Source organism: Coregonus lavaretus, assembly GCF_964263955.1.
Source record: "Coregonus lavaretus genome assembly, chromosome: 25".
Classification (NCBI taxonomy): Eukaryota; Metazoa; Chordata; class Actinopteri; order Salmoniformes; family Salmonidae; genus Coregonus; species Coregonus lavaretus.
The window spans coordinates 23,645,071-23,665,477 of record NC_140012.1 but is presented as its reverse complement, the minus strand read 5'-3'; the positions used below and the strand labels follow the sequence as shown (position 1 = coordinate 23,665,477).

General features: G+C 46.6%; 1 protein-coding gene across 1 annotated transcript in view; it reads left to right on the top strand.

Moving 5' to 3' along the window:
• LOC311100841 (histone acetyltransferase p300-like) overlaps positions 1-19,375 on the top strand; it is a 49,297-nt gene extending 29,922 nt beyond the window's left edge. Inside the window, exons 14-29 of the mRNA XM_084141817.1 lie at positions 371-844; positions 2,777-3,203; positions 3,414-3,532; positions 3,685-3,924; positions 4,756-4,844; positions 5,703-5,783; positions 6,395-6,451; positions 6,585-6,662; positions 6,770-6,837; positions 6,968-7,118; positions 8,388-8,534; positions 8,675-8,954; positions 9,202-9,396; positions 9,686-9,847; positions 12,335-12,616; positions 14,103-19,375. Coding sequence (XP_083997943.1) covers positions 371-844; positions 2,777-3,203; positions 3,414-3,532; positions 3,685-3,924; positions 4,756-4,844; positions 5,703-5,783; positions 6,395-6,451; positions 6,585-6,662; positions 6,770-6,837; positions 6,968-7,118; positions 8,388-8,534; positions 8,675-8,954; positions 9,202-9,396; positions 9,686-9,847; positions 12,335-12,616; positions 14,103-17,219 — 5,967 coding nt within the window. The 3' untranslated portion in view covers positions 17,220-19,375. The remainder of the gene's footprint in view (positions 1-370; positions 845-2,776; positions 3,204-3,413; positions 3,533-3,684; positions 3,925-4,755; positions 4,845-5,702; positions 5,784-6,394; positions 6,452-6,584; positions 6,663-6,769; positions 6,838-6,967; positions 7,119-8,387; positions 8,535-8,674; positions 8,955-9,201; positions 9,397-9,685; positions 9,848-12,334; positions 12,617-14,102) is intronic.
• Positions 19,376-20,407: the final 1,032 nt, after the last annotated feature.

Below are 20,407 nucleotides of genomic sequence, written 5' to 3'. Positions count from 1 at the left end.
GTAAGTAGGAAAACCTGCAAAATCGTCAGTGTATGTTACAATCGTCTTAATGTATGATTTTATATATTTTACGTTATGAAAATACGTACGTTTTCAAAATTCCTGTAGTTTACTGGTGAACTTCGGAATTTGCCAGTAGTATACACTCCCGTTTTTAATTGTGAATCGTATTACCAAACCAACTAAACACATACGTTCCCACACATCTGTACATGCACAAGTCAAACCCTCCTGCCTACGCTAGTGTCCTCATGTAGAGGTTTACTGGAGGGATTCCCCTGTTAAACATGTTAACCTCTGAATAATGTATGAATGCTAAATGCCTCATCTCATCTGTCCTCTCCTTTTCCCTCTATCTCTCTCCCTACAGACTCAGATGCCCATTCCTTCCCCTCTCCCCGCCAGCCCTCTAGCCGGGCCCGGTTCGGTCGGAGGGGGTAGCAGTGTCCCCTCGGTGGGGCCCATGGGTCCCCAGAGTGTGGGTGGAGGCCCCTCGTCCAACCTGCCCCTGTCCAACAACCCCCAGCAGCCCAACTCCATGACCCACCTCTCGACCATGCGCCAGAGCTCGCCCTCCCCCGCCCGCAGCATCACCCCCACACCCCACCAAACGCCACCCAGGCTAGCTGGCTCACAGACCCCCCAGCCCCACACCCCTAACCTGCCCCAGCTGGCCCCCCCAGGCCCCCAGCAGCAGCTAGGGCCCGGCAGCCAGGGGCCAGGCTCCAACAAGCCCATGCAGCAGGTGATGGGAGCAGGGTCCACCACCCCATCTCACCCTGGTCACCCCTCCACAACCCCCAACCCCCATGGAGGCCAGCTCCCTCGCACGCCTCGCACTCCGGTGAGATTGATTGATTTGATCATTTAGAAAAAAAACGTACAGCTATATCGCCCATCTTCAACACATGGTACAGTGAGGGGAAAAAAGTATTTGATCCCCTGCTGATTTTGTACGTTTGCCCACTGACAAAGAAATTATCAGTCTATAATTTTAATGATAGGTTTATTTGAACAGTGAGAGACAGAATAACAACAACAAAATCCAGAGAAACGCATGTCAAAAATGTTAGAAATTGATTTGCATTTTAATGAGGGAAATAAGTATTTGACCCCTGTGCAAAACATGACTTAGTACTTGGTGGCAAAACCCTTGTTGGCAATCACAGAGGTCAGACGTTTCTTGTAGTTGGCCACCAGGTTTGCACACATCTCAGGAGGGATTTTGTCCCACTCCTCTTTGCAGATCTTCTCCAAGTCATTAAGGTTTCGAGGCTGACGTTTGGCAACTCGAACCTTCAGCTCCCTCCACAGATTTTCTATGGGATTAAGGTCTGGAGACTGGCTAGGCCACTCCAGGACCTTAATGTGCTTCTTCTTGAGCCACTCCTTTGTTGCCTTGGCCGTGTGTTTTGGGTCATTGTCATGCTGGAATACCCATCCCTCAGCCAGGGCATTGAAAATGGGTCATGGAAGGAGGTTCTCACCCAAGATTTGACGGTACATGGCCCCGTCCATCGTCCCTTTTGATGCGGTGAAGTTGTCCTGTCCCCTTAGCAGAAAAACACCCCCAAAGCATAATGTTTCCACCTCCATGTTTGACGGTGGGGATGGTGTTCTTGGGGTCATAGGCAGCATTCCTCCTCCTCCAAACACGGCGAGTTGAGTTGATGCCAAAGAGCTCCATTTTGGTCTCATCTGACCACAACACTTTCACCCAGTTCTCCTCTGAATCATTCAGATGTTAATTGGCAAACTTCAGACTGGCATGTATATGTGCTTTCTTGAGCAAGGGGACCTTGCGGGCGCTGCAGGATTTCAGTCCTTCACGGCGTAGTGTGTTACCAGTTGTTTTCTTGGTGACTATGGTCCCAGCTGCCTTGAGATCATTGACAAGATCCTCCCGTGTAGTTCTGGGCTGATTCCTCACCGTTCTCATGATCATTGCAACTCCACGAGGTGAGAACTTGCATGGAGCCCCAGGCCGAGGGAGATTGACAGTTATTTTGTGTTTCTTCCATTTGCGAATAATCGCACCAACTGTTGTCACCTTCTCACCAAGCTGCTTGGCGATGGTGTTGTAGCCCATTCCAGCCTTGTGTAGGTCTACAATCTTGTCCCTGACATCCCTGGAGAGCTCTTTGGTCTTGGCCATGGTGGAGAGTTTGGAATTTGATTGATTGCTTCTGTGGACAGGTGTCTTTTATACAGGTAACAAGCTGAGATTAGGAGCACTCCCTTTAAGAGTGTGCTCCTAATCTCACCTCGTTACCTGTATAAAAGACACCTGGGAGCCAGAAATCTTTCTGATTGAGAGGGGGTCAAATACTTATTTCCCTCATTAAAATGCAAAATCAATTTATAACATTTTTGACATGCGTTTTTCTGGATTTTTTGTTGTTGTTATTCTGTCTCTCACTGTTCAAATAAACCTACCATTAAAATTATAGACTGATCATTTCTTTGTCAGTGGGCAAACGTACAAAATCAGCAGGGGATCAAATACTTTTTTCCCTCACTGTATAAATAGTTCATTGGTTTACAGAAGTGATAACAACATTGACTCCACAATGATACACACGGCTGCAAAATGGAGCAGTTACTGGTCAATGTAGTAATCAATTATTTAGGAATTTCCTCTGTAACCTCTCACCTGACTGCTGGTCAATTTTCTCTCCTTCACTGTAACTCCCATGGGGGTTGTTGTTGCATTCTCTTGTAGTATCAATCCTTTTCTAACTGTGTCAGCTCTCGCTCTCTCCATCCCTCCTCACAGATGTCCCAGAAGGGTGGCTTCCAGTCCCAGGACAGTCAGGCTCTGACCCCAGCGTCGGTCAGCAGTGTGGACACGGCCTCCCAGCAGGCCTCCCAGTCGGACGCCTCGGCTTCCGTGGACCCCAAGATGGAGGTCAAGCAGCAGGACGAGGAGGACGACGGGGAGGAAGGCTGCTCCAAGGGGGGGAAGCTATCCAACATCAAGCTGGAGAACAAACCCATCAAAATGGAGGGGGTGAAGAAAGAGGAGTGTGAGGGCGAAGGGGGAAAAGGTGTTCCCATGGAAATGTCATCATCGTCGGGGGTTAAGAGTGAAGAAAGGGTGAAGACTGAAGACCGGAAACCGGAGGTGAAGAAAGAGCCGAAGGAGGAGGAGAAGGGATCTGATTCCCCTGGTACTCCGTCTGGTGCCCAGAACAAGAAGAAGAGTAAGGACTGCTTTATTCTGTTGATGATTCTGTGACTGCATATGTACTATATACAGGTTGCACGTTTCTATACACAATCTCTGTGGTTATGTTCCTGCTTCTGAAAATGTATGCAGAGTTATAATCCGTTTCTGAATCCAACTCCAACCCTAACCTCTCTACCCGCTCTCCTTTCCCCTCTTCTCCTCCTCCTCCTTCCACCTATCTCAGTCTTCAAGCCAGAGGAGCTGCGCCAGGCCCTGATGCCCACCCTGGAGTCTCTGTATCGCCAGGATCCAGAGTCTCTGCCCTTCAGACAGCCTGTGGACCCTCATCTACTGGGCATACCTGTATGTACTGTATATTCACACTGTTTTAGTCTGTTTTTAATGTTCTATTAAAAAGTTATCTGGTTTTTACATGTGAAGGTAGCCAAACAAATTTCCCACTTGTGGAATAGTAAAGGAAACTTGACTTGACCATACCTCTCTCCCCTCTCCAGGACTACTTTGACATAGTGAAGACTCCCATGGACCTGTCGAATATAAAGCGTAAGCTGGACACTGGTCAGTACCAGGAACCCTGGCAGTACGTGGACGACATCTGGGTCATGTTGAACAACGCCTGGCTGTACAACCGCAAGACGTCCCGCGTCTACAAGTACTGCTCCAAGCTGGCCGAGGTGTTCGAGGCTGAGATAGACCCTGTCATGGTCAGCCTGGGCTACTGCTGCGGCAGGAAGGTGAGATGGGTTTGAGTGTGTCAGGTTAGTATTAGGGTGTGTGGCTGTGTGTGTGACGTATAGTGTCAGGCTAGATGTGGTTATTGCATTGCTAGTTTCATATCCAATTCTGTGCATGGAAACGAGGAGTGGTTAATTTCAGAGTTTGCATAACACCGCCATATTACGTTTCAACACTTTTAATATTGAACATAAACTCGCAGCTATTTGTTACTTTGCTCATGAATGTGCTAAGCGGTCCACAGGGATGACTGGAGTGACTCCTTTTTATGAAAATGAGACAAAGCGTTGTGGATGTCAGGGATAAGCCCCTCAGATGGACCGTAAGGCCGGACAGCTGTTGTCATGTACTGTGACAATGAGCCTGAAGGGCCATGTGACCCAGGGCTGGGCACATTCCTCTGGTCTAACCAAATTGCCTTCATGATAACTGATTATTTTCTGGTGGTGAAGAAGCTCTAGATATTGATATAGTGATCATCTCTGTCCTCTTGGGTCTAATGGTGTGTCATAATCATGAATGGGTCCAGAGTTTTCCCTGGTTGCATGGTCTGGTAAAACTCCTGGCACTACTGAACAAAATATGCTTTTATTGTATGAATTTAATTAGTTATTCTCCTTCCCCCTGTCTTTGTTTCTTTGTTAGTACTTTTGTTGTTATTTTGTATATCACTTTACCTGTATTGAAAAGCGCTACAGAAATAACGTTATTATTATATTACTACTAGTCTTGAAGGACCAAACTCGTTTGAAAGTTAATTTTGGGGATTGAAGAAGTGTTAATTTATCATCTAACTTTCTCTCTTTCCTGCTTTTTTTCTCCTCCTTCAGTTGGAGTTCTCTCCCCAGACGTTGTGCTGCTATGGGAAGCAGCTGTGCACTATACCCCGGGATGCTGCCTACTTCAGCTACCAGAACAGGTAGGGAGGGAGCTGAGACACACACACACACACACACAGTGATCAATATCATAATGACTGTATGTTGAATTTTGTGTTTCTATGTGAATAAATGGTTTGTCACATTTTCCCCATTTTTTTAAATATTAATGTTAATATTAATTAACGCAATTACATTTTAAGTTGGTCCTTTCTTACTGCCTTTCTGGACATTTCTTCAAAGTTCAATTTCTAACATCAACAGCTGTATGCTGTGTTCATGTACGAATATGTACATTCACAAATACTATTTGTGACAGCACTGATACCTGATAGAAAATAAGAAAGGACCCACTTTAAAATTAGCTCTATGATAGAGCAATTGTCTGTGCCGCTGTTCATCTGTTCAGTATCTGCATTGTCCCATGCTTCCCATCTCTCCCCCTCCAGTTGATTCTGTCACTGCTCTATATTTAGCTGTGGTGGTTTTGCTCACCTTCTCATGTCCAAAACGCTAATCTGTGCTTTGCCTCGGCCTTCTGCTCTATCTTGTGCTGGATGTTGTCTTGTCCTCTCCTTCTCTCCTCACCATTCAAATAATTCCTCCATCCAACCCTTTCTGTCCTCTCCCTGTGTCATCAATGCTTGTGACATCTGCATTGGCTTGCTTTTGTCTGGTCCAATCATGCGCCTCCAAACCCCACCTCTCCCTTTCCCTTCAATCCTGAATCATGATTGACTGTTCTGATGACGACACCTGTCTCCTGTGTTCCTGCGTGCTTGCTCCCACCCTGTCATGCCTTGCCCTGATTGGTGGCTGCCTCCCCGTGCCTTCTCTGTGATTGGCTGTGCTGTTGGGGAACGGTGTAGTTCACCAAAATTTGGGCTTCTTGCTGGCAGGTACCACTTCTGTGAGAAGTGCTTCAACGAAATCCAAGGGGACAACGTGTCCCTGGGAGACGACCCCTCCCAGCCTCCGACGTGAGTAGAACGTTAACCTCCACTAGCCTTCCCTCAACATTTAGATTTAATGTAAACTTTATTTTATACTTTTATCTTTTATTATTTGACTCCTCATATGCCAAGGTTCTCCCTCATATCAGCTTTAAAGTACCTCCATTTGCTGTAATTGTGAATGTCTTCCTTCCGTTTCTGTTTTCTATGGTATTCTCTCTTCTACAGTAGTTGATTTGGTTTTATTGTACATCTCTACTGTCGCAGTTATTGTTTCTCTCACCTCTCGTAGACTGTAGTTTTCCTCTATAAGCCTACATCTGTTCTGCAGCACCTCTTTAGTAAATCAAAATTGGGATGAAAATACTGCATATTTGAAAATCTGGCCAAATATCTGGCCGAGTCTTAAACAATATATATGAAATGTTGGACTAGAGCCCTGCCAGAGAATCCAATGCATCTACCTTGTGGTCATTTTGAGTTTATGAAGCTGTATTTATTTAATGGTTGGTTAGACTGTGGTTCATCTACCTTACCCTTTTCAATGTATGTTTCATTTTTCATGAGGCTTTTAACTGGCGTTGGCCTGGTTGCTATTGTTGTGGGATGTGTGTTACATTTCTTCTTTCTAATTTCAGTTCCATCGGTAAAGATCAGTTTGAGAAGAAGAAGAATGACACACTGGACCCTGAATTGTAAGTCCACCATTGGAAGTATATATCTTGTTGAGTAATTGCATTTAAGTTGTGATTGCATTGTGAGCGCAATGTCGTTGTGGCGATGTAAGCAGTCAGTGACTGATTTCTCGCCTCTCGTTCCTCTCTGCAGGCTTGTGGAATGTATGGACTGCGGACGTAAGATGCACCAGATCTGTGTCCTGCACAACGACACTATCTGGCCGTTAGGGTAAGTCTGTCTGCATTCCTTGTTTCCTGTAACCAGAAGAGATTAAGCAGTTTTACTGTAAGGTTCTGGCTTCTCTACTGACTCTAATGAACTCTTTCACCCACCAGTTTTAATTGTGATGGCTGCTTAAAGAAGTTGAATAAGACGCGGAGAGAGAACAAGTATGCTGCCAAAAGTAAGTGCTGATGTCTTTTTTAAAACCATTTTAACCCTAAATATTACTTACCTGTCTCCATTTGAGGTAGTTCCTCCCTCCTTTACCTATCTTATTTGTAACTAAACTAAGCTTATCTCCCTCTCTCCAGGGTTGCCCCACACTAAGCTGGGCTGTTATTTGGAGACACGGGTGAATGACTACCTGAAGCGTCAGAGCCACCCTGAGTCGGGTGACGTCACCATCAGAGTGGTCCACGTCTCTGACAAGGTGGTAGAGGTCAAACCAGGCATGAAGTCCAGGTAAGGGACATGCACCACGGGGGGGAATAGTACGCGTGTTACCCTGAAGAAGTAGAACAGGAGAAAGGGATGACGTTAGGGGCGGAATGAGTGGGGTTAATGTAGTAATTTGCTGAATCCCAAATCAACCCCTAGCTGCTACACCAAGGCACTGTAAATCTGAGAGGATTGGATCACTTTTTTTTTTAATCTCTCAGAATTTGAGGGTTTTTTTTTCATTTCAGAATTGCAAGGTAGAAAGAGTTCGAGACTATGGTAGAAGGAGAAGCAGTAACTCTGAATGATGACAGATGGTGAATATATATACAAATATTGGTATGCAGGGCTGGGGAGTAACTGATTACATGTAATCAGTTACATGAAATCTGATTACCAAAAAACTAACTGTAATCAGTTACGTTACCGGCAAAAATATTGTAATCAGATTGGATACTTTTGGAAAAACTAAATGACTGCTTCTTGAATTACTTTTAAATTCAGAAAGGATGTTTGTGGAAAAAAATAAGTTAACACTTTTCTGTTTTCTCAATGACATTCAATTCGGCATTGGAAAAAAGGTGCGAGTTTAAAGGGCCAGTGCAGTCAAAAACGTGATTTTCCTGTGTTTTTATATTTCCACACTATGAGATTGGAATAATACGGTGAACATTTTAATTCCCTTTTAGTGTAAGAGCTGTTTGAAAAGAGCCTGACATTTCAGCCTGTTGTGGTGGGATGGAGTTTTGGTCTGCCTGGTGACATCACCAAGTGGTAAATTGGTTAATAGAGAAACAAGAAAGGGTTCCAAACCTCTCTGCCAATAATATATCGTTTTCAGTTTTCCCCTCACCACTCAGACCACTCCCGGACAGTCCTAGCTAAATTCTTGCTTGAGTAATTGCTCTTTCCAAGAAGTACATTAAGGTACTTACTTGTTACCTAGAAATGATTTAATATTGAGATAAAAACGTCTGCATTGGACTTAAGTTTGTTTCACCTGAGCAAGTCTGACCACAAGTCAGACCGCTATGATGACACACCAAATGTGTTTGATGGATCATTTTTGTCTTCTAATGCCTCTTAAGGGGAAAGTAATTGAAAAGTAAGTGAAAGTAATCAATTACATTACTGAGTTTGGGTAACCCAAAAGTTACGTTACTGATGACAATTTTGCATAAGTAACTAGAAACTAATAGATTACATTTAGAAAGTAACCTACCAACCCTGTTGGTATGTGTTCATTCTAGAATCAGTCATCTCACTGTTATCGTGTCTCGTGTGTCTCTCCAGGTTTGTGGACACTGGGGAGATGTGTGAGTCATTCCCATACAGGACGAAAGCCCTGTTTGCATTTGAGGATATCGATGGAGCTGACGTCTGCTTCTTTGGCATGCATGTACAGGAGTACGGCTCGGACTGCCCTCCTCCCAATCAGAGGTAATAGTTATTTTAAGGTTACATTTTCTCAACTCAGTGGGGAGCAGTTTTATGTTAATGACCAAAGGACTGGACCTCATCCTTGCTCTCTCCCGCCCTCCCTCCATCTTCCTCTCTCTCTGCCTACTTCTCTCCCCCAGACGAGTGTACATCTCGTACCTGGACAGTGTTCACTTCTTCCAGCCTCGTTCTATGAGGACGGGCGTCTACCATGAGATTCTCATTGGCTACCTGGAGTATGTCAAGAAGCTGGGGTACACAACGGGTCACATATGGGCATGCCCACCTAGTGAAGGGGACGACTACATCTTCCACTGTCACCCTATGGATCAGAAGATCCCCAAGCCCAAGAGGCTACAGGAGTGGTATAGGAAGATGCTGGACAAGGCTGTGGCAGAGCGCATCGTGCATGACTTCAAGGTAAAGAGGCTTGAGGGGTCCTTGCTGGGACAATAAAGTTTACATTTAATTACATTCTTGCTTCATCCGCAAGTGGAAGGGTTGAGCGCACAGGACCGAGTCATGGATTGGCCTCTGAGAAGCACCATTTTATCACTGTTCATGTTGTTGTGATAACTTGAAGTGGTGTTACTCATTTGTTACATAAAGCAGGAGGAGTGGAGTGTTTCTTAAATCTGGGTTTAATATCTTTCTATCCCTCTCTCAGGACATCTTCAAGCAGGCCACGGAGGACCGTCTGACCAGTGCCAAGGAGCTGCCGTACTTTGAGGGGGACTTCTGGCCCAACGTGCTAGAGGAGAGCATCAAGGAGCTGGAGCAGGAGGAGGAGGAGAGGAAGAGGGAGGAAAACAGCACTTCCAACGAGAGCATAGATGTAAGTGGGATGGACATTTACTACAAGGTACATTGCAGTGTGTTCATATGGATCTTTGGGTTTGTTTTGATGTGATTTCATTTAATCTCTTTCAATCAATGTGATAATTTGATTATATTTTTAGTCATATGGATCTTAGGTTTGATGTGATTTCATTTGATCTCTTTCAATCAATGTGATGATTTGATTCTATTTTTACATTTTACTTAATACAAAATGTTTAATAGATTTTTGTATGAACTGCATTTCTACATTTGTTCTAAATAAAAATGATTACTGTATTGTATATAATTCACTGTCTTCCCCACACCTCCAGGTCACGAAGGGCGACAGCAAAAACGGCAAAAAGAAGAACAACAAGAAGACTTCTAAGAATAAGAGCAGTATGAGCCGAGCCAATAAGAAGAAGCCAGGCTTGCCCAACGTGTCCAATGACCTCTCTCAGAAACTCTACGCCAGCATGGAGAAGCACAAAGAGGTAGGAGGGAGTGACCGTTGCATGTTTTTATTGTATTTCTGAACATAACAGTTGCTAGGTAGTAAATCAGGCTCAATTGGTGAGAATCAGGTTTAAGGTCTGAACAAGTCACTTTCACAACACAAAAACACTTTCCACTAAGACCGTTGTGTCTCCCGAGTGGCGCAGTGGTCTAAGGCACTGCATCGCAGTGCTAGCTGTGCCACTAGAGATCCTGGTTCGAATCCAGGCTCTGTCGTAGCCGGCCGCGACCGGGAGACCCATGGGGTGGCGCACAATTGGCTCAGCGTCGTCCAGGGTAGGGGAGGGAATGGCTGGCAGGGAGGTAGCTCAGTTGGTAGAGCATGGCGTTTGCAACGCCAGGGTTGTGGGTTCGATTCCCACGGGGGGCCAGTATAAAAAAATACAAATAAAAAAACAATTCTAAAAAATTATAATGTATGCACTCACTAACTGTAAGTCGCTCTGGATAAGAGCGTCTGCTAAATGACTAAAATGTAAATGTAAATGTTGTAGTGGCGATTTCCTATGAAAAGCCACTGGCACAGGAGAGAGCCGTCCATAACGCGTTCACCGAAATTGTTTTCCAAACGGAACTCTTTTCGGGTGAAGTTCCCATTTATTAAGCATACAAAAGATTAATAGTTTACTTCCAATACAAATATTTGCATAGAAAATGTGTAGAGGTCAAATCTATGAGCATGTTCTGTGATATGGTAAGACCTGTATGCCCTCTCCCCTCACCTGTGCTAACCCTCCCTGTGCTATCTACAGTGGGGAGAACAAGTATTTGATACACTGCCGATTTTGCAGGTTTTCCTACTTACAAAGCATGTAGAGGTCTGTAATTTTTATCATAGGTACACTTCAACTGTGAGAGACGGAATCTAAAACAAAAATCCAGAAAATCACATTGTATGATTTTTAAGTAATTAATTTGCATTTTATTGCATGACATAAGTATTTGATACATCAGAAAAGCAGAACTTAATATTTGGTACAGAAACCTTTGTTTGCAATTACAGAGATCATAGGTTTCCTGTAGGTCTTGACCAGGTTTGCACACACTGCAGCAGGGATTTTGGCCCACTCCTCCATACAGACCTTCTCCAGATCCTTCCAGTTTCGGGGCTGTCGCTGGGCAATACGGACTTTCTGCTCCCTCCAAAGATTTTCTATTGGGTTCAGGTCTGGAGACTGGCTAGGCTACTCCAGGACCTTGGGATGCTTCTTACGGAGCCACTCCTTAGTTGCCCTGGCTGTGTGTTTTGGGTCATTGTCATGCTGGAAGACCCAGCCACGACCCATCTTCAATGCTCTTACTGAGGGAAGGAGGTTGTTGGCCAAGATCTCGCGATACATGGCCCCATCCATCCTCCCCTCAATACGGTGCAGTCGTCCTGTCCCCTTTGCAGAAAAGCATCCCCAAAGAATGATGTTTCCACCTCCATGCTTCACGGTTGGGATGGTGTTCTTGGGGTTGTACTCATCCTTCTTCCTCCTCCAAACACGGCGAGTGGAGTTTAGACCAAAAAGCTCTATTTTTGTCTCATCAGACCACATGACCTTCTCCCATTCCTCCTCTGGATCATCCAGATTGTCATTGGCAAACTTCAGACGGGCCTGGACATGCGCTGGCTTGAGCAGGGGGACCTTGCGTGCGCTGCAGGATTTTAATCCATGACGGTGTAGTGTGTTACTATTGTTTTTCTTTGAGACTGTGGTCCCAGCTCTCTTCAGGTCATTGACCAGGTCCTGCCGTGTAGTTCTGGGCTGATCCCTCACCTTCCTCATGATCATTGATGCCCCACGAGGTGAGATCTTGCATGGAGCCCCAGACCAAGGGTGATTGACCGTCATCTTGAACTTCTTCCATTTTCTAATAATTGCGCCAACAGTTGTTGCCTTCTCACCAAGCTGCTTGCCTATTGTCCTGTAGCCCATCCCAGCCCTGTGCAGGTCTACAATTGTATCCCTGATGCTCTCTGGTCTTGGTCATTGTGGAGAGGTTGGAGTCTGTTTGATTGAGTGTGTGGACAGGTGTCTTTTATACAGGTAACGAGTTCAAACAGGTGCAGTTAATGCAGGTAATGAGTGGAGAACAGGAGGGCTTCTTAAAGAAAAACTAACAGGTCTGTGAGAGCTGGAATTCTTACTGGTTGGTAGGTGATCAAATACTTATGTCATGCAATAAAATGCAAATTAATTACTTAAATCATACAATGTGTACCTATGATAAAGATTACAGACTTCTACATGCTTTGTAAGTAGGAAAACCTGCTTAATCGGCAGTGTATCAAATACTTGTTCTCCCCACTGTATATGCATATGACAATGACCCCAACATATAGTGCCCTTTAGTGTACAAACAAATTAAAATTACCCTTGACAGACGACAACCTTTACACACCACATAAAATAAAACGTAAACAGGCCAAAATGTCTTCTCACTCTTCTGTTAACTCTGTTCTGCTCTCTCCTCGCCAGGTATTCTTTGTGATCCGTCTGATAGCGGCGCCTATGTCCAACACGCTGGGCCCCATCACGGACCCCGACGGCCTGATGGCCTGCGACCTGATGGACGGGCGCGACGCTTTCCTCACCCTGGCCCGGGACAAACACCTGGAGTTCAGCTCACTGCGCAGGTCCAAGTGGAGCTCCATGTGCATGCTGGTGGAGCTGCACAACCAGAGCCAGGACCGCTTCGTCTACACCTGCAATGAGTGCAAGGGCCACGTGGAGACACGCTACCACTGCACTGTCTGCGAGGTGAGGGGTGGAGGAGGGGACAGGGGAAGGGTAGATCTGGGACGATAAACAGAAAATTAGACACCAACATTGCCTTCTTCTTACGACACAATTTTGCTTAAGTCTGTAATTTTCAGTGATTAGGCAACACAATGTTCCTGCTTATGAATTTTTGTGGTTACTAAAACTACTATTTGGTCAACAGTAATGTGCATTATTCCGATCCCTACAATGAAAGTGCCCTGTCCCTGTTTTGCTGCCCCCTCTCACTCCCTCTTCCCCATGTGCGCATGAATTAGAAGGAGAGCTGCATTCTGATAAGCGCAAGCATATGTCCATTGTGCAACATACACATTACAATTGCAGGAAAAACAGTTTTTAACGCAACTACTGTTTAATTGTTAAAGAGAGGAGAGTAAGTTTTCTGTGAGTAACATTTATTTCTCAATATCGAGCAAATGGCAGCGTGGCGTGAGGCTAATATGGTTTTGAGATGATGCGCCTGTGGAGCTTAGCACACCATTCACATTGAATAAATCAAGTAGCCTAGGCCTACGGACGGAACGTTTTTGTAGGACATTAAAGCAATCTAGCTAATGTATTTTGAGTTCCCACTGCCTCAGATGGTGTAGCATAGGCCAATATGCACAAAAAAGATGGCGTTAGCAATCTAGCTAATGTTTTGAGTTCCCACTTCCTCAGGTGGTGTAGCATGTAGCTTACAGGGAAAACAAACTGGCCTCGTTGTGTGCGTGAGAGTTGCATAATAACGAGTACATTATATTAAATCATTGCATCCAAACTGCTCGCGCACGTCAATGCTAAAATAGGACTTTTTGAGACACTCGACACACTGCAAGTCCTGCCTCTCCCATCTACTCATTGCAGGGCTCGACACACAGGGCTGCCCGCTGGCCCTGGGAGGTTTTGTTATCCCTCCGGGCCAGTCAATCATCCATGTCAGTGAAAACAATATTGTAATAATGCTATTTTCAATCTAGGCTATGTAATTGATGAAAAAAAACAGATGACTTCCCAAAGTTAGTTCGTTATGTAGATTATTTATCACACGCACCATACACAGCCTAGTTTGAGTGAAATATCAACTGTCAGGCAGCAAGAGCGCGCAGCTCACAACTGGTTGTAGTGTGGAGCAGCTCACAGAAGAAAGACAGCGTTGGGTTAGGAAGGACTTTTCAACTTATGAGACAGTACCTGTTTATATATAATATATATATATTGTTATCACGCAAAATGGATCAATTTATCGTGATAACTTTTTGTCCATATCACCCAGCTCTGGGGAAGGGGGTTGGAGGGAGGGAGGGAGGGGTATAGAGTGGGCAAGGAGGGTACAGGAGAGGGAGGATTGAAGAGAAACTGGCTGAAAAGTCAAACTGCTAAGATTTAGATTTGTTTTAGGGTATTTCTTATAAGGGGATGATGAGATAAGTAAAGTGTGGTGTTACCAACACCTATGTGCTACTTTCTCTTCTCTCTGTCCCAGGACTATGACCTGTGCATCACCTGCTACAACTCTAAGGGCCACATCCACAAGATGGAGAAGCTGGGTCTGGGCCTGGACGACGAGAGCAACAACGCAGCCGCTTCGTCCATCGCCAACCCTGGGGACTCGCGCCGCCTCAGCATCCAGCGCTGCATCCAGTCTCTCGTCCATGCCTGCCAGTGTCGCAACGCCAACTGCAGCCTGCCGTCCTGCCAGAAGATGAAGCGTGTGGTGCAGCATACGAAAGGTTGCAAGCGCAAGACCAATGGCGGCTGCCCCATCTGCAAGCAGCTCATCGCCCTATGCTGCTACCACGCCAAGCACTGCCAGGAGAACAAGTGTCCCGTACCATTCTGTCTGAATATCAAGCACAAGCTGAGGCAGCAGCAGCTCCAGCACCGTCTCCAGCAGGCCCAGATGCTGCGGAGGAGGATGGCCAGCATGCAGAGGGTGGGTCAGCCACCTCCGGGACCGGGGGGCAACGGTGGGCTACCGTCCCCGGGAAACAACAGTACCACGGGGCCCAGTACCCCCATGTCCGTGGGCACGCAGCCCCCCACGCCTCAGACCCCCACACAGGGGAACATGCCCCCCGGACCCCAGCAGGGGATGGGTCAGGGCCCTCCAGGGCAACAGCAGCAGCAACAACAGCAGCAGCAGCAGGGCGGTATTCCCCAGCAGCACCACATGCACCACCAGTTCCAGCAGCAGATGCAGCAGCATAGTGGAGGGGTAATGATGAACTCTCCTCAGCAGCAACAGATGGTCCAACAGCAGCAACAGGGCCTGTCTCCAAATGTCCAGCAGATGCAGCAGCCAGGAGGTCTTCCCCCTTACACCCCCAGACCTCCAGGAGCTTTGCCCCTCCACCAGTCCCTGGGTAAACCCGGTCTGGGCTCAGCCACTCCTCCACAGCAGCAGGCAAACCCCGGCCAGGGCTCCATGCCCCAGGGGCAGCAGCAGCAACAGGGGCCACCTCCGGCAGCGGTGGAGATAGCGTTGAAGATCCAGCGTGTGGCAGAGACCCAGCGTCAGATGGCCCAGGCTCAAGCCCAGATCCTCCAGAGGCAGCAGGCGGCCCAGGGTGGAGGCATGATGCCCCCTCACCCCCACCACCAGAACCCCCAGGCTCAGATGCAGGGCATGGTCCTCCCAGGAGCAGGCATGGTAGGGCACCAGGGGATGGCTCCCCAGGGCCAGGGTGTGGCAGGGAGGACTCATATGGAGCAGCAGCAGCAGGGGATGGTGGTGGGGCAAGGAGGTATGCAGCAGCAAGTCGGCCCCCAGACCCAGCTCTCTCCCCAGGTTCAGCTCCAGCAGCAGGCCCAGCTCCAGAATCCCAACCAACAGCAGTGGGGCGGCCCGGGTGGGATGACCCCCCAGCAGAGGCAAGGCATGATGGGACAGATGGGTCACCTGACACCGCAGCAACAACAACAGCTCGCCCAGCAACAGCAGCAGCGGCAGCTTGCCCAGCAACAACAGCATCAAGGTCAGCAGCAACAGCAGGCAGGGCAAGGGGGGTTAATGGGGCTGATGGGAGGTCCAGGGGGCGTGGCCGGGGCGGCAGCGGCGATGGTTGGGACAGGGAACCTCCCCCAGGCAGCTCTACAAGACCTCCTGCGTACCCTCCGTTCCCCCAGCTCCCCCGGCCAGCAGCAACAGGTCCTCAACATCCTCCGCTCCAACCCCCTTCTCATGGCTGCCTTCATCAAGCAGCGAGCTGCCCGATACCAGGGAGGTCCAGGGGTGCCGGGGGCCCCGGGAGGAGGGCCAGGAGGGGGGCCTGGAGGCGTGCGGTTCCAGGGGGCCCTTGGTGGGGCAGGAATGGGCCCTGGAGGGCCTGGGGGTAACCAGGTGGTCATGGATGGTCAGCAGGTGAACGTAAACCCCGGAGTAGCCCAGCCAGGGATGAACATGGTCCAGGGAGGAGGAGGCGTAAATATTTCCTCTATGGCTCAGCTACAGCAGTTGCAGCAGCAACAGCGCCCTCTCCTGCCTGTGAGTCTGCAGCAACAGCAGCAAATGGCAGCACTACAGCAACAACAAGGTGGTATGCCAGGCCAAGGCACCCCCATGTCCAACATGACTCCCCAGTTCAGAGAGATTCTAATGAGAAGGCACCTCCAACAACAACAACAACACCAACAACAACAACAACAGCAGCAGCAGCAGCAACAACAACAACAACAACAACAGATGAGTAACAATGGTCAGTTCCAGCAGCCCCAGCCCCCCCAACAGCAGGGTCAGGGCCAGCAGGGCTTCATGCATCAGGTCCAGCCTGGTCAACCTGGCCAGACCCAGCCTGGTGGAGGGGGAGGAGGGCCGCAGCAGGGTGGGGGAGGCCCCCAGGGGCCCCAGCCGGGTCCAGGGCAGGGCCAACAAGGACAGGGCTACCCTGGAACCATGTCCCAGCAGGTAGCCACAGCCCTGCAACAGAGGCTACAGCACCAGATGCAGATGCAACAGCAGCAGCAACAACAGCAGGATGGGGGTGGGGGGCCTGGGCAGCTCCAACAGGGGCAGCAGGGTCCCCAGCAAGGCCAAGGTGGTCCCCCCCAGCCCCAGTCTTCCCATGCCATGCTCCAGCAGGCCCTCCACCAGAGACTTCTCCAGCAGCAACACCTAGGAGGGGGCTCGCCCGCACAGCACGGCAGTCCTATGAGCCCCCAGCAGCAGATGGCCCAGTCCCCACACCCCCACCTCCAGGGCCAGGCTCTGGGCGGTCAGTCCCTCAGTAACCAGGTGCGTTCCCCTCAGCCCTCCCCTCGGCCACAGTCCCAGCCGCCCCACTCCAGCCCCTCGCCACGCATGCAGCCCCAGCCCTCCCCTCACCGCATCTCCCCCCAGACCCAGACAGGCTCCCCGCACCTGGGTCACCTCTCCCAGCACCACCCTGGCATGGTGGCCCCCCAAAACCCACAACAATTGTCACAGCAACAACAACAGCAGGCTAACTCTGGGGACCCGGGTACGTTTGGTTCGGACCCGAGTGCTATGATGTCCCAGATAAGTGGGATGGGGGGCTTGCATGGCACAGGGCAGTCGGACATGTTGGGTAATAACCAGGACCTGGGAACGAACATTAACCACAACAGTTTAGACATTATGTAGCCTACTACTACTACTACGTCTGTCTCAGTGCTCTGAAGAACTGTCCTCGTGGGTCTGGCTGGGATGGAATGGAAGGGGGGATGGCTGTTTTAGAAGTTATTTTTATTTAATATTTTTCTGATGTATAAATGAAAAGAACTGAACTTCCTATGGGAGATGCACCATTAAATCTACAAGTCAATAAATGAATAAAGTGAACGAATGGTAAGTTATTGCTGTTAATATATATCTATATATTTTTGCCAATTGTGTACAAAATGTTTAAGGGGTTTCTGGAAAGGAGAGATTTCTCCCTTTGTATATGACTCAAGTAATATTTTTGTGGACTGAGAATTTTGCCTTTTTTATTAAGATTTTTAAGATTTAAAATGTGGTGGAAAATTTAGAGGAGTTAATACAATGGACCTTTTTATCGTTCTGTTTTCCTCCATAAAACCAGTCATGATTGTATCTGTTTTGCAGAGAAGTTTTTAAAATTATAATTATCAATATTATTTTTGCTGGATCTACAAACAAACGTCACAACATATCTTTTTGGGGGGGCAGATGTACTTTGCGACTGCTACAATTCACATAGAATATATTTTTCTTAAAACCAAGAGTGTTAAAAGAAGGGCAAAAAAATGATTTTAATGGTTTTGTTAGGGGGTTAGGGATCCAAGTTAAACAGTGTTGCTGGGTGCATGTTTTGTTTTTTGCCTTAGCAGATTCAAATAACCAACTCATCATCAAGCTTTGATTATTTCAATCAACTGATGTGCTAGGGCAAAAAAAACGTGCACCCAGGGGGGGGTCCAGGACCGAGTTTGTTGAACCCTGTTCTACACCTTCTCTCCCATGAATGTGCACTCCCCCTTTACCCCTACACTTACTACAGGACGATGGATGAGAAACTTACTACTGATGTTGCCAGCTGATTTGGAGGATTGATGGATGGCTCTGTAGTGTGTATGTGTGTGTGTGTGTGTGTGTGTGTGTATATATATATATATATATATATATACTCATGAACTGAAACACGGAGAGGGAGGGTGTGGAGGGGTTTCCTAGGAATAAACTCCCCTCATCATGTGTTTTGGAACAATGCCTCCCTTCCCCTCCTCTCTTCCCAGCCACAAGCCCCTCTTCTTCTTTTCCCCTTAACCGTTGGGTTTAATTTAATGTTTTTACTGTACAAAGAAAAAACTGGACTTTAATGAAATACTGTTTGTAATACAATGAAAACCATATATTTGAGCTGTACAGACTTTCAGACCTATGATGAGCAGAGACTCTTTTTCTACTCCTGATTTTTATCTCCTTTTGATTTGGTTACCTAGCAACCTGGTCTCCTACTAAACTATGTAAAAGTATTGATTTCTGAAAGGTACAGAATGTGGTGTAGGTCATGAGCACCAATGAGCCTTTGTGTATAAATCTTTTTGAACTGGGGTTATTGCAACAAATACCATCTTGATTGCTGTGAACACCAACACATTCACATGAACACATGCACAAAACAAAACGGGAGAAGGCTTATTAGTGTGGTCAGAAAATTAATTGGTAATTTTGCCTCATTAAAGAATTACACAATATTTCACAAGTTCACTTATTTTTCTCTAAAGGTAGGGATTTGGGGGGAGGGAAAAACAGTGGCAATATATCTTGAGACTTATTTTATAAAAAAAAAACAAGGGAAAAACTTGTATTTTATATATAGATATTATTTAATTTTATTTTTTTGAAAATAAAACTTGAAGCTACAGGAATTATAGATTCAACTTTTTTGTATTGAAGATGTAATGGTGATGCAAAATGACTGCGGTCATTCACAGCCCTCTGGGGCTGTTGAGTATATCATGCCATTTTCATTAAATGTACATGCATATAAATGTATACATATTGAATCACTGTACAAACCATGGCAACTGAACAACTTTTGTTTTGCTTTTGTTTCTTTCTGCCTAAAGAAACTGGAAATATGACTTTAATGTGTTTAGTGTTCAAATGGAATCTTTGACCACTTTCTTTACTGTTAAAATACTTTGGTGCTTGCTGAGAGAAAGCAAAAAATAAACTGTTGCTCCATTTTCATACATTTCTTATTTTAAGTTATTTTGGTGTTTTTTTTTTTGCCAATTATTTAATTGTACAATAAAGTATGTTTGTACCATTGAAAAAATACCTGTATGTTGAAATTGCTTTTATTTTACTAGCTACATTTCCATCACATGATGAAATGGGTTGAGGGATGGGATTCTGTAGCTCAGTTGGTAGAGCATGGCGCTTGCCACGCCAGGGTTGTGGGTTCGTTTCCCACGGGGGGCTAGTATGAAAATGTATGCACTCACTAAATCGCTCTGGATTAGCGTCTGCTAAAATGACGTAAATGTAAATCAGAAACATTGGTGGGACGGATAACACATTTACTTATCTCACCCATGACAGCCAATAATACACTAAACAAAAACGTTTATGCAGCATGTTTCATGAGCTGAAATAAAAGATCCCAGACATTTTCCATATGCACAAAAATATTATTTCTCAAATTTTGTGCAGAAATTTACATCCTTGTTAGTGAGCATTTTGTCCTTTGTCAAGATAATCCATCCACCTGACAGGTGTGGCATATCAAGACGCTGATTAAACAGCATGATCATTACACAGGTGCACCTTGTGCTGGGGACAATAAAAGGCCACTAAAATGTGCAGTTTTGTCACACAACACAATGCCACAGATGTCTCAAGTTTTGAGGGAGCATGCATTGGCATGCTGACTGCTGGAATGTCCAGTAGAGGTGTTGCAAGAGAATTGAATGTTAATTTCTCTACCATAAGCCGCCTCCAATGTTGTTTTAGAGAATTTGGCAGTACGTCCAACCTGCCTCACAACCGCAGACCATGTGTAACCACGCCAGCCCAGGACCTCCACATCCGGCTTCTTCACCTGCGGGATCGTCAGAGGAGGGGGGAGGGGGGTGGTGCTGAGGAGTATTTCTGTCTGTAATAAAGCCCTTTTGTGGGGAAAAACTCATTCTGATTGGCTGGGCCTGGCTCCCAATTGGGTGGGCCTATGCCCTACCAGGCCCACCCATGGCTGCGCCCCTGCCCAGTCATGTGATATCCATAGATTAGGGCCTAATGAGTGTATTTAAATTGACTGATTTCCTTATATGAACTGTAACAGCAAAATCTTTAAAATTGTTGCA